At 45.6% G+C, this 14,131-nt stretch overlaps 2 protein-coding genes across 6 annotated transcripts in view; one reads left to right on the top strand and one right to left on the bottom strand.

The window, feature by feature from the left end:
- The window catches only part of TSHR (thyroid stimulating hormone receptor), a 63,437-nt gene extending 55,216 nt beyond the window's left edge, over positions 1-8,221 (bottom strand). Inside the window, exons 1-2 of the mRNA XM_035107835.3 lie at positions 8,066-8,221; positions 4,347-4,669 (exon numbers count right to left, since the gene is read on the bottom strand). Coding sequence (XP_034963726.2) covers positions 4,347-4,522 — 176 coding nt within the window. The 5' untranslated portion in view covers positions 4,523-4,669; positions 8,066-8,221. The remainder of the gene's footprint in view (positions 1-4,346; positions 4,670-8,065) is intronic.
- A 3,508-nt stretch (positions 8,222-11,729) lies between these two features.
- CEP128 (centrosomal protein 128) overlaps positions 11,730-14,131 on the top strand; it is a 189,998-nt gene continuing 187,596 nt past the window's right edge. For 4 of the 5 annotated variants that reach the window (XR_015950693.1, XM_035107862.3, XM_035107853.3 and 1 more), the window contains exon 1: positions 11,730-12,000. The gene's annotated coding sequence lies outside the window, so the exon portion shown is untranslated. The remainder of the gene's footprint in view (positions 12,001-14,131) is intronic. The other variant, XM_060272451.2, reaches the window with a different exon arrangement.

Below are 14,131 nucleotides of genomic sequence, written 5' to 3'. Positions count from 1 at the left end.
GGGTTTGCAACTGGCCATTTTCAACAGTAATACAGACACTATGTAAACCCAGTAGAGCAGCATATTCAGCATAAACTAGCACTAAGTGAAACATAACAGCAGATCCACTTAAACAAGATTCAAATATATAACAAAAGAATTTCATATACTTAGAGCTGATGGTGCTAATCAGTGTAATGGCTAGATAATTTTGGTCTGCCATCTCGATTCAAAATGGCAGCTGGCAACCAAACATTGGCAAAGAGTGTTACCTCCACCTCATGAATCCTTGTGCAGAGTTTGGCAATGATACATCGAGAAGGGGCTGAACCTATTCCAAAAAAAACAGGCAAAAGTCACCACAAAGTGACATTTCAGTTCACCATCGGGATTCAAAAGGGTGCCTGGCATCCAAACAGGGACAACGACTACTGCCCCTACCTTGGAAGCCCTTGTGCTGAGTTTGGCAATGATATCTTGAGAGGCAGCCAAAGCCACAGAGAACAGATGGATGGACAAACCACTATCCAAAATACATAATATAAATAATAAATTTATTTTTTTGCATCTCCATCCCTGCTGCACTTACGGGCAATTTGTCATCATTTTCATGATGCATCACTCACAAATACATTGGGAGTGGAAGGCTAATCTGGAATGATTATAAAAAAAAACTGTAGACAAACTCTTCAACCCTTTCTGGGGCAATTATAAGCAACTTGAAAAAGAAACTAATTAGTGCTCAGAGTTTTCGGCAGTAAAGTACATCTCCCTCCATTCCTGAGCTTTATTGTTGCTTTAAAAAAACTGCTTCACAGGCCCTGGAGTCTGAGCAGACACAATAAGCAGAACTTGAATAGTCAGCTGTTTAAAATGTTTTAGAAAAGATTCATTATGGTAGAATTGAAAGACCATGGCAAAAAAAAAGCTAAAATAAAAAAAAAGCTAAGTATATCATGTAAAAGCACGATCCTGTTTCTAGTCCTGTTCATCAACATCTCCATGCACTTGCTTTTAGAAAAAAACAAAGCTGTGTTCCAAACTTTAAAGTAACAGAACATGAAGATACTTTTAGTAACCATCAGCCCAATGCAGGGAATCAATCATATTACCAATTTGAAGGCATCATTATCAGAAACTTAAAAAAAATAAAAATAAAAAATCCTTCCAGTAGCACCATAGAGACCAACTAAGTTTGTCATAGGTATGAGCTTTCGTGTGCATGCACACTTCTTCAGATACACATGCTTGCACACGAAAGCTCATACCTATGACAAACTTAGTTGGTCTCTAAGGTGCTACTGGAAGGATTTTTTAAAATTTTGTTTTGACTGCGTCAGAGCAACATGGCTACCCAACTGTAATTTAAAAAAGCAGTTAGCTCTTTGGCGAAAGTTAATAATTCCCTAGTGTAATGACAAACCATGGCTAGTTATTTCAAACAAAAACTGAAGCAAACCTCAGGCTCACATGTCCCTCCCTCCCCTTCCTCCTGGTCTGCAAACAACGGGGGGGGGAGAGATTTATTTAATTTATAAATGGTCTTCTAGTGAGGCTTATGAACATACCATTAAAAATCTAAAACAAATTTTTGAAAGAGCACCAAAGTCCAACTAAATGTAAGTTGAAAAACAATGGAAAGAGCCAATGGAAAGAGCATCTTGCAAAGACAGATGTACAGTGGTACCTCGGGTTACAAACACTTTGGGTTACAAACTCTGCTAACCTGGAAACAGTACCTCGGATTGAGAACTTTGCCCCAGGATGTGAACGGAAATCGCGTGCCGGGGGTGTGGCAGCAGCGGGAGGCCCCATTAGCAAAAGTGTGCCTCAGGTTAAGAATGGTTTCGGGTTAAGAACGGACCTCTGGAATGAATTAAGTTCATAACCCGAGGTACCATTGTATTGAGAAAGATGTATTCAAAAGAATATTGTATTCAGTTGTTTCTGGAAGGTAGAAATAACAGGTGCCTGCCAAGTATCAACACTAAAAAGCCACAGCTTTCCACAAAATCGGGAGCAGCCACTCTGAAAGCTTTGCTCCTCGTTACTCTGAGTTTAAGAACATTACATTCATGCTGTGCAACAAGCCACAATTCCCATTTTGTTGGAATATGAGAAACTGTTTTATTTTTATTTATTTTTTTGCAAAACAGGATATAAAACCAGGGTCTAGTTTGTACAGGCTGCAGTTTCCTGTATTCAGACAGGATGGCAAACTGTGCTTTGTAGCAAACCATCAATGTAAGCTTCTAATCCCCTCCCACTGTGTGAAAAGAAAGAGAAGGAGGGAGCCTGAGGCTGCCTGCAGGTCTTTCACATAAATCATGGTTTCTCATTACATCTGAACTGGGTCTCTGTTTAGGGTATTGCAAAATTGCCTTAGTTTCTTGTGGCAACTTAAAGTAGGGGTCCCTAAGGGTTTTTTGAGAGTGCTGTGAGCAGCATCACAAAATGGCTGCCTGGAAGGCATGACCAGTCACAAAACACCCACATAGCAGAAGGTGTACTGGTGAGACTGGGATTCAAGTAACATGCCTAACAATATGAGGAAGGAGTGGGGTCTGAGCCCCCAAACCCAAAACCACTCCTTTGAACTCCCAGCCTTCGGCTCCAGATCGTGTCCTCCCTCAAAGAGACCTGGCAACCAAACCCTTATGTTGTGGGTGGGTACTATTGGATAGCCACAACACCTGATTGGTAGGTCCCTTGATGCTGGGTTCAATATGAGCAATGGGCGCTAGCCAAAATGCATCAAGGGACCTATATATGACAATGCAAGTGATCCTCAGCTTTCTCTCTTGGTCAGTGCATTGGAACACCCGTTCACTTCTCCCTATATTTAGGGCTTGCGCGCTTGACCTTGCTATGCCATCATGTGTTGTCTGTCGTTGGGACAGGGGCACGGCAGAAATTTCCCCCACTTGGCTGATTGACTGGTGCCATTTGGGTTTCACCTGCCGCGTAGCAAATCGCCACAACTTGAAAGGTTGCGGATAAGCTTTGGTTCAGGTGATAGGGATGGGGGAACGCTCTCACCATCCCTATGTGAAGGGTATTCCGTTAAAGGAATCCAGGGACTCAATGGTTTGGTCAACCCTGCGAGGGGTTGTTCCTGTGCCTGAGTCCAGGGGGCACCTGGGAGGTGGACATAGCATGTCCCCGGCTTTCTGCCATTCCAGGTGTTCACCCTAGGCTGACCTATGATGGAGCTCTGGGTCAGCGCTACCAGAGTCGAACCAGAGCCTATGCAACCAATCCATAGCTGCCAAGTCTCCCGTTTTCCCCGGGAAACCCCCGTTTTTAAAGCCGTTTCCCGCTGTCATCCCAAATGGCGAAATATCCCGTAATTCCCCTGGATTTCTTCTGGTGCCGCTCTGCCCATGCTTGGGCACCGGAAATCGGGCAGCGCCGGCAGCAGAAGTTGCTTCTACGCATGTCTGGACATGCGTAGAAGCGACTTCCGGTGCCGGCGCTGCTGATCCCGTATTTTAGTAACCGGGACTTGGCAGCTATGAACCAATCAATAAAGTTGTGGCCTAAATTCTGCCAAAAACCAAGCCAAAAGTTGAGTTTTGTCTGAATTTATTTAAGGGGGAGGTTTCAAGGTCTAAACACACAACACCAATTTCATAAAAGACCATTCCCCTACCCCACCTCTCTCTCATTTTGTGCTTTGTCAGGCCAACCTTGAACAAAATGTCTTAGTGCTCTTGCTCATTGGTTATTGACAACAAAAATCATTTTCGTCAACATAACCCCACATTGGTTGTGATAATGGGGTTTAAGGACTGTAGGACGCATGCAGGGAAGAGAAGGCGGGCTTGACTCTTCAGCTCTTCCACTGTGGCAAACGCCCTCCTTCTGTCTCAAAACATTCATTCCCCAGCCAGACTCACTTCTGGGTTTAGATCTTGACTGTTCACATGGCTGGGAAGACTTAAAATGACTTATGGAGGGATTTGCACAGGATAATAGCCAATTCCCTTCCACTCAGCAATTATCTCCTGCACAGAGGCCACCACCCCATACCCTACATTAGCATTACACAGTAAATATGGCATGGGTGCCTCATAACAAATTGTTCTGCTCCCCCAAAGCCACCAGATCAGGACCACGGCATGATGGAAGAGAGCATGACCCTTTCCTCCATGCTGTTTTGCTGCACTCCACAGACCCACCCCTACACACATTCAAAAAAGCTGCTGCTTCACACCTATTAGGCGAGACTCAATGAATGGGTCCTGTCAGTGGAATCCCTGAATGAAAAATTCTACATGCGCAATGCGATTTCCCTCTCCTCCTCCCCCTGCGCCCCTGAAATAGACTGGGGTGGGGGAAAACATATATAAGTCCCATATACTCACAAAGTCTTGGTGCCCCGTGGGAGGTTGGGGATAAAATATATCTCTCTGCAGGTGACTTTGAAGCGGTCCCAATCTGAGCAGTCACAGAGGGACGAAGGGCACATTTCCGTGCCTCTACTTATCAGTCCCGTTTCCAGCAAAAGCAGGAGCTGAAGGAACTCTGGTACCCACAGCATCTTCCTGAGCCTATTGTGGAAACGACTTCATTGCCCTGTGCAGCTCTTCTCCGCAGCGAGAGAAGACACGACCACAGTTCTTTTCCCTGGGAACAGAATAGAGGGAATCTGCTGTTCCTTCAGAAAACCACGTTCACCTGATGCTCCCTAAAAGGAAACAGGGCGTAATAAGCAAAAGCATAAAAAGATGTTACAGGCAGTAGACAAATCCCTTTCAACTTCCTCCATGCCAAATCTACCAGGTACTATCCCATCCCTTCCCACCCTCAGCTCCATATACCACCTCCCCTCTCAATGGGTGATCTGTTTTCATTTCTTTCTTTTTTATTGCTATGTGCTCCCCACGCACAGGAAAAAGTTTTCTTTATCAAGCAGAAAGTTTGTCTGCAACAAGGAGTAGTACAGCCAGGGCTGGACTTTTGTGGCTGAAGTCCAGGGTCCCACACATAGCCTGCCGCCACCCTGAAATGAGCACTCAGACAGCAGCAGATGAAGGGGGGGGGGCATAGCAAACAAATCCAGTGTCAATACCTGTGCAGGGATGGGGGCACTGGGGCCCAGAAGGAATGACATTACCCCAACACCCCAATATAGACATTCATTTTATTATTATTACTTCCAAAACAGATTATCCTTTTCTACAACAAAATCTGGTTTGCTCCCTAGTAAACGTATGTACCATCAAGGCTGCAGAAGCAAGCATCGTTTATTCCTGTGGGTGCGATGGTACTATAATGTAAAATGCAGAACTGCACGTGCTCAGAGTATTGTTATTTTTCAGGACTCGTAAACCTTTTTGGTTTTGGTTCTAACACACAATAGATACAACTGTAAACTGGAGATAAACCTTAGCTATGTGTGCTTCATGTATGGTCATCTAAAGGATAGAGGCACAACTTCTTTTTAAGTTCAAGGTCTAAACCTACCTAGCTGAACCATAGGCATGGGCGTAGCCAGGGAGAGCAGGGAGGGGCAGTTGCCCCCCCCCCTAGATCAAGTAAAACAATAGAAATATTTAACTGACCAGTCACGATGGTTTTGTCCCCCACTAACAAAAACCCTGGCTACGCCCATGACCATTGGTAAAGGTAAGTTAACTGACCCAGAAAAATCAGCAGACAAAATGCTCTTGTACAGAATATGTTTCCTTAAACTTTATTACACTGGATATTCTCTCCTCACTTTTCCACCCACAAGCAGATCCCTCCCCTTTCCCCAAACCTGATCTTTATAACAATCTCAAGTCTGCCCCATACATCACTCACTCCATATCCTCTCACTGTAAGTGCCATCTTTCAATATTCTCTCACTTCTCTGCACAACCATCTTTTCAAAGAAGGGATTCCCTTTGTACAAAATAAACAAGAGGCATTTGAGAATTCTAGTATTGTGTTGTCTCAGAAAAAAGAAGTGTTAGTTCTATCATATATTATATTATTGTGCTAGCAATATAAAGTATGCCTCGCCGTCGACATTATATATGATCAAGCAGATAAGAACTAGCTACAAGAGCAAATGACCCATGAATTAAATTATTTGCTTGGGATGCGGAAAGGAGATTGTTCAAGTTAAGTAAAATGCACGAAAGCTCATACCAATAACAAACTTAGTTGATCTCTAAGGTGCTACTGGAAGGATTTTTTTAATTTTTTTGTTTTTACTATCAGATAGTTCTGAGAATCTAGGGCAAACTAGATTAATTATAAATTCACCCAAGTTGGCTAAGTAACTTATTATCCAGTTTGCAAGAAATCTGTGAAATTTTCAACATTTAAAAAGATGATTATTCTTCCATTCTTGAGATACGGAAGAATACAAAATGAGATGTTGGACAGAGATCTAAGATGGTTTGAATGTTCTCAAGTGAGAACATGGTTAGCAAACAATAGATTAAGAGGTGGAGGATTACAGTAGTTGTTAATGTAACAAGACACAAACTCCCCCCCCCCAAAAAAAATGACTGATAAAACTAAAATAAGAACCAAAACAAGTATATGCACATGATGACTTTGAGACTTAGATATTCCAATACTTTTGAAATAATGGATATTTCTAGAAAGAAGGTCACTAATCTTGTTTATACAAATATGAGAGAAATTTATTTTAGACATTGGTGATACAATGGTGTATGCTTCTCAAGAAATAAGTAAACGAATAACAAGTATATTCCAAGCTGTTGAAAAAGTAAATCTCAAGTGGGTAGGCATATTTATTTGTGGTGGATCTATCAGAGGCAAATAACGGTGGCAAGATATTTGGAAAAGAGTGGAATAATCTCATTTGAGATTATTCTTCATCAACAAATATTGAGAACAGAAGTCCTCAACATGTGGAAATTACTGACTTCAATTATTGCTTATATGGCTATTGTAGCTTGGATATAATACACTAGAAAAAGACACCTGAAATGATAACTTCCCAAACTTTGGAACCATATGCTGATGTAAAAGTTAATGCCGGTGTCATGAAAGGGAGGAAAAGGCTAAACATGCTTAGTCACAAATAGTATTTTTCTTCAGTATCGTAATAGAGAACTGAAAACAGATTTTTATAAACAAACGTTCTTGGTGTGTTATAAAACATATTGTGCAACCCTATGCATGCTTACTCAGAAGTAAGTGCCTCTATGTGCAATAGGATTTACTCCCATCCATGTGTGCATAGGATAGTAGACAGCGAGTTATTTATGCAGATTTAGTTTAAGAGAATCACGGTTTTAAATAACAAGTAACTTTGACAGGTTCCCCATAACACAGGGCACAGCGGCAATTATTCTCCCAAAGACTGACTTCCCCAGACAGTAAACCCTCCATCCTCTGCCTCCTCAAAAGTTGACATCACCACAGAAAACTCCCAACGGTGTGTTTTGTTTGTATGTTTTGCCAAGGCGTCTCAGGGCACCTTTAACATCTGCATGACCAACAGAAATTCAACAGGTGGAGCTTTTCCTGCCATGGAGATGTAGTCATCTTTTCTGCGGAATCCTCACCTGCTGAACTCATCTTTTGCACTCAGGAAATACCCCCCCCCCGTTGATTCGTCTCCTATCAGATTCACCTCCCATAGATATGAAGGAACCCCCCCCCCCCTTAAATCTTCACCTGTTGAATTCGTCTTCCGTAAATTATTGGGGGAAATTTCCCCGTTGTATCTTCACCTGCTGAATTCAACTACAGGAAACTTTCTGTGTGTGTGTGTGTGTGTGTGTGTGTGTGTGTTACGTATGTGTAAATTTCCCTATTTGGAGAACCGTTACTTATCTAAATTTCCCTTCCGCAGTTTTTTTTTTGGGGGGGGTGGGAATCTCCGCTGTTGAATCTCTCTACCTGTTGAATGTCCCATCTTGGCCACGCTGCTGCAAAAGGCGTCCAGGAGCCTTGCCGTGGACGTGCCATGCAATCCCCGGCGCTGCCTCCTGCGGATCTAACAGCAGGCTGCTCCCCTAAGAAGCAAGCCCCCGGGTGTTCCCACGAGCGCCCCGGGAACCCCCTTCCTTCCCGGGCGCCTTAGTAGCCCCAACAGAGGGATCGCGCTCCGCCTCACCGGGACTCAAAACCTCGCGCGGACCACGGGCTCCGGCGTCCTCTCCTCCCGTCTGGGCACCGGGCGGCAAGATGCTCAGGAGATCCTTCCCAAGCCCCATCCCATCCCGGCCCCGCCAGCCACTCAAGTGCGGGACCTTTGCAAGAAGTCCGCGACTCCGCGCCGAATCAGAGCATCCCACGCTCCGGAGTTCCGACGGCTTCAGGGCCTGCCCTCGGTTGCCATCTCGTGGCGGCTGCCGGGAAAGCCCCTCTGAAAAGAAATGCAGGGGAGATCTCTCCTTCAGCAGCGCAGCCAGGGCCAGATTTAGGTTTGATGAAGGTAATGGGGCCCTTTATATGTCCAGCTGTCCTTTGTCAACAACAAATTGTCGCTGTTGTTTTTTGTTGTTGAATATATGCTATATGGTAATTTATGGACCTAATAGGTATCTAAAGCCATTTGCACATGTTGCCATGCACCCTATCCATGCAGAATGCAGGCACCCTATATATAGAAATGAGCAAACCAGTGATATTTTAGGGAGCAGGCGGGGCCCAAGACTTCCATCATAGGAGCCTACACAACACAAAACACTGTTGCTGTATGTAGGTTTTATTTTAATTTTTTTATCTTATATTTTGGAGATGTACATCCAGTTGTTTTTTTCCCTTTAACTTTTTTTGGGGGCCCCCAAGTGAGTGGGGCCCTAAGCTATAGCTTGTTTAGCTTATACGTAAATCCGGCACTGAGTACAGCCCCTCCAAGTGTCCCTATTTTCCAGGGACAGTCCTGGATTTACAGAAGTCGTCCCAGTTTCTGATTTGATTCCGGAATGTCCCTCTTTTCCTTAGGGCATCCCCATTTTCACCAGAGAAATCATGGGAGGTATTCTTATCCTTATTATTGAATTTATATACTGCCCTATGCCTGGGGGTCTCAGGGCAGTTCAGTATAAAATCAAGGTATGGATCAAGGTATGGAATTATGTGACCCTCTAGCCAAGGAGATAAGCAACTCCACAACCTTTAGAAGACACCTGAAGGCAGCCTTGTCTAGGGAAGTTTTCTAATGTTTATCTTTTGTTTTTACAGTACATGTGTTGGAAGTCACCCAGAGTGGCTGGGGAAACCCAGTCAGATGGGCAGGGTATAAATAATAAAATTGTTGTTGTTGTTGTTGAATAGGATGTCACTAATTTCATTGGAGAAATGTTGGAGGGTATGGCAGCGCCACTGACACTCCTAGAAGTGTTGTTTGTTAATGATTGATCAGAGAGTAGTTTATATCCAGCCTTTCCACATGCCAGAGTACTCATGGTGGCACTCCTGAGGGCCTTCCTGCCACTGCTGCTAGCATTGATGCCGATTGGTAGGGGCAGCAAAGCAGGCCATGGAGGCGGCAAGGCACAATTGCAATTTCCTGCAGGCAGTTCCACTCAAGGGAAGGCTTCAACAGTTTTGTGCCATTCATCTTGCTCTTCCCATTCAACCTCTTCAGCTTTCAATGAACTTACATGAAGGATAAAGTATTTATCAAGGGAGCAGCTGGTTAAGACCTATAAGTGTCTTTCAGCCCTAACAATACAGTGCATCCTCCTTTCAGCTCATCTTTGCTCTTTTTAGAAATGAAATCCATCAGAGAGAAGTGAGGCCTTGCAACAAATCTTGCAATGTGGATATTTCTTGTCCAGTGCCTCTTCTGGGACACTCCCATTATGTTTCCCCTATCACCTGGTTTTCTGCCTCCCTGTACAGGAAGATAAGCCCACTGATGTTTCTCTATGGTGAACCAGTTGGGCATATACCGGTAGCATGGGTATGGGGGCTGGATCCAGCCCAATCACCTTCTAAATCCGGCCCGTGGACGGTCTGGGAATCAGCGTGTTTTTACATGAGTAGAATGTGTCTTAAAATGCCTCTCTGGGTTACTTGTGGGGCAAAGGAATTTGTTCACCCCCCCAAATATAGTCCAGCCCCCCACAAGGTCTGAGGGACAGTGGACCAGCCCCCTGCTGAAAAAGTTTGCTGACCCCCTGGCATAGAGGTTAGAGCAGGCATCCCCAAACTTCGGCCCTCCAGATGTTTTGGACTACAATTCCCATCATCCCTGACCACTGGTCCTCTTAGCTAGGGATCATGGGAGTTGTAGGCCAAAACATCTGGAGGGCTGCAGTTTGGGGATGCCTGGGTTAGAGTGTGAGAACTAGGACCCAGGAGACCAGAGTTCAAATCCCCACTTGGTCATAAAGCTCACTGGGCAACTTTGGGCCAGTCACTGCCTCTCAGCCTGACCTCCTTCACAGGATCGTTGTGTGGATTAAATGAGGAGGTGGAGAACTGTGTATGCTACATCGAGTTCCTTGGAGGAAAGGTGGGATACAATAAATAAAATACATGAAAGGTGCACCTGGATGTAGAGAAAATTCTTTGGCAGAGGCATCCATGCAATTGATGTCTGAAAATAATTGGGCCTTTTTGGCGCTATTATTATTATTGTGCATATGGCTTCTACATGGTTTACACAACTATAAAACCAGTCCATAATTAAAATATACAACAACCATAGCTGTCAAGTTTTCCCTTTTCTCGCGAGGAAGCCTATTCAGCATAAGGGAATTTCCCTTTAAAAAAGGGAGAACTTGACAGCTATGACAACAACATTAGAATGTCCTTAACTGAAATCCGCAATAAAACAATTTTAAAGCATGACCATTAAAACACAGTTAAAACAGTAACATCACAAGACATTCAGAGGAATGCTTGCCTAAGCAGATGTGTCTTCAGGAGCAGGCGGAATGCCAGCTTCACAAGAAGCCCCGTCCACTACACAGCAATGTATTTGTGTTGTTATAATGTTGCTGCACTACAGTATTTATATTGTAAATTTGGGGGAGAGAGATTAGGCTATATGATTCCTGAGTCCCTTCCAATTCCTGGATGCAGCAAGGGTTAAAATCTAATGGTGGATCTCATTGTTGAATTAGCAAGGCAAGAGCAATAATGCATGGGTGGTTAGGGTTTAAGAAAGGAAGTTGCTTTGTGGAGAAAGTCAAAGGCCAGGGCAAGGGTGTGGTGGGGCTAGAAGCAGGCAGAGAAGCCTGAGAGTGAGAGCCATTCTAGATTTTTGCTTGAACCCAAAGCTGTGGCAATGCGAGAAGAAAGCCCTTCTGAGCCCCTCCATCATAGGCTCAGGTCGTGTATATGTGCCAATAAACCATATATCCTAAAGCAGTGTTTCCCAAACTTGGGTCTCCAGCTGTTTTGGGACTACAACTCCCATCATCCCTAGCTAACAGGACCAATAGTCATGGATGATGGGAAATGTAGTTGAAAAACAACTGGAGACCCAAGTTTGGGAAACACTGTCCTAAAGACACCACAGTCTCTGCCGTCCCTCATTCCACGGAAACCGAAACCCCTGGAATCTCGCACCGCTCAGAGCTTGGGGTGGCGAGCAACAATAAATTGCCTGCGTGTGCTGCTTCCAGACTCAAATCACACCCATCGACCCATTTGCTTGCTCGCTCCTCTTCCATCGGAATTTGAGCGCCTGCTCCTTTAAGAAGTGGGCGCGGCCTGCCCTCGCACAGCCGCCGCCGCCGCGCGGCTACGCTGGTTTCCCTGGTCGCGGGCGTGGAGCGCCGCGGGCCGTTCCCCGGAGAAGCTCCGGCGCGGGGCCTCATGGGGAACGTAGTCCCTTCTGCCCTCCACTGTCGAGGCGGCCGGCGGCGCTGCGAACTACGACCCCCATGATGCCGAGCGCCGCGGGGGCCCTGGCGCCCTGAGAGGCCGCTCTTCGCCCGGTGGCAGGGCGGCTAGTTCAAGTTGCCATAGCGGCGGGGTGGGTGGAGGAGCCGGCCGGTTGGAGCTAGAGGCGTCCGAGAGCCATGCCTCGGCCCTGAGACTGGACGCAGGGCGGGAGGGTTGATCCCAGGACCGAAGAACGGGAGCCCGGTGAGAGAGATCTGTCTGGGCGGGGGTGGGGTGCTTCGAACCCGGGGGTGGGATCTCCTTGGGCCGATGGGGGGTGGGATCCAGTGCCTGGCTGCCCATGGTGACAGTGGGGTGCAGGTCTGGGGGTGGCTGAAAAGTTCCAGGGGGGGCCTCTCCTCTTAACGACTATTGTGGCACTTTCGAAAAGGGTCGCAGAGTCTGTGCATGAAAAATAAGCTTTGCCTGCCATTTGAGGCGGCTCAAAAGTCAACTGAAGGGGACAGCTGCGGTTAAGTTTCTAGTCCTCTGTGTTTTCCAAGCGCGGCAAGATCCTATTCTGGGCAAAAAGAAAATAGTGATCCTCTTTTCTTAGGGCAGCTGTCTACCAGCTGCATCTGGTGCGCAGGCTGAGACCCTACCTGCCCGCAGACTGTCTCACCAGAGTGGTGCATGCTCTAGTTATCTCCCGCTTGGACTACTGCAATGCGCTCTACTGGGGCCACCTTTGAAGGTGACCCGGAAACTACAATACAGAATGCGGCAGCTAGACTGGTGACTGGGAGCGGCCGCTGAGACCGTATAACACTGGTCCTGAAAGACCTACATTGGCGCCCAGTGCGTTTCTGAGCACAATTCAAAGTGCCTCGGTCCTGTATACCTGAAGAAGCATCTCCACCCCATCGTTCGGCCTGGACACTGATGTCCAGCACCGAGGGGCTGCTGGGGTTCCCTCACTTCAAGAAGTGAGATTACAGGGAACCGGGCAGAGGGCCTTCTCGGTGGTGGCACCCGCCCTGTGGAATGCCCTCCCATTAGATGTCCAGGAAATAAACAAGTATCTGACTTTTAGAAGACATCAAAAGGCAACTCTGTTTAGGGAAGTTTTTAATGTTTGATGTTTTGTCGCTTTTTAAATATTATGTTGGGAGCTACCCAGAGTAGTTGGGGAACCCCAGCCAGAGGGGTGGGGTATAAATAATAAATTAGTGTTATTATTATATTACAGTATTAGTCATTGCAGCACAGCAGTGTGGTGCTGTTTTAACATTTTTGGCTTCATTTGGCGTGGAGTCTGTTTTCTCCCTCACTCCAGGCCCTATAGCCTTGACCCATAGGCCTGATGGGGGGTGGGGCTGACCAGTCATCTAGTTCAGTATTGTCTGCTCTGTGGTGGCTCTCCGGGATTTCAGTTTCTCCCAGCCTTGTTCAGAGATGTCAGGAATTGAACCTGGGACCTTCTGCGTGCAAAGTGGATGCCCTGCTACCTCTTTCACCTACTAGTAAGCCCAGTTAAGGTGTGTTTCCAGGGAGGCCTGCAATTCTGTGTGCCCATAGTTAGGAATATGCCCGACTGAAGGCAGTGGGACTTGCAGCTTGATGCTGTGCTTCTGAGGTTTAGCGACTTCAGATGACAATGGCCAGTTATTTTTCTCTGGCTTCTGTTTCAAGGAGACATAGGGATTGGGAAATAGGGATTTCAAACCTGAAGAGCAGTTTAAACGGTTTATACAATGCACTTTCATTCACACACACACACACACACACACACACACACACACATATTAATATTCAGCATGGTGTGAAATGTACTTTTGCAATATGATTTTGGGGTGGGATTGTGTAGTAGCTCTCTGTGGTAGTTGCTGTGCTTCCCTGTCACCTGTCTGTAGCACATCCTCTCCCCATATGGAAGTCTGTATTGTAATGTTTGTGAGGAACAGGTCTCTGCCCTTACAAGGAAGTTAAAAACATGAAGTGTGTAGATAATTGCCCTTGAATCGGGGCAAGCTTTGCACCTATGGTAAGAAGGGAAAACCCTTCTGTGAAATAGAATGAAATGAGGATTGATCAGCGAAATGGCAGATTTCTGATACTGCACGATCTTCTCTGTCTGTATGAAAGGCTAAGAATAGTACCGTATTCAAGTTGTTTCATCACATCCCTTTTCAGCGGTTCCTCTGTGGCTGCATAGAAAGTTTCTATGTTGGGCTTAACATTTTTGAGCTGCTTGTAATTTAATCGCAACGTAGTGCAATATGGACTACAAACGGGTTTCCATGCTGTGGTGTTGTCAAAAACTCTGATCTCTTTTTCCTTTCCTCCCTATTTTTTTCAATGGTTCTGTTCTGTTCAACTACATTGACTTAATTCA

The sequence above is a fragment of the Zootoca vivipara genome, chromosome 1, assembly GCF_965207765.1.
Source record: "Zootoca vivipara chromosome 1, rZooViv2.hap1.1, whole genome shotgun sequence".
NCBI lineage: Eukaryota > Metazoa > Chordata > Lepidosauria > Squamata > Lacertidae > Zootoca > Zootoca vivipara.
The sequence above is the reverse complement of the archived record's forward strand: the minus strand, read 5'-3'. Positions and strand labels throughout refer to the sequence as shown.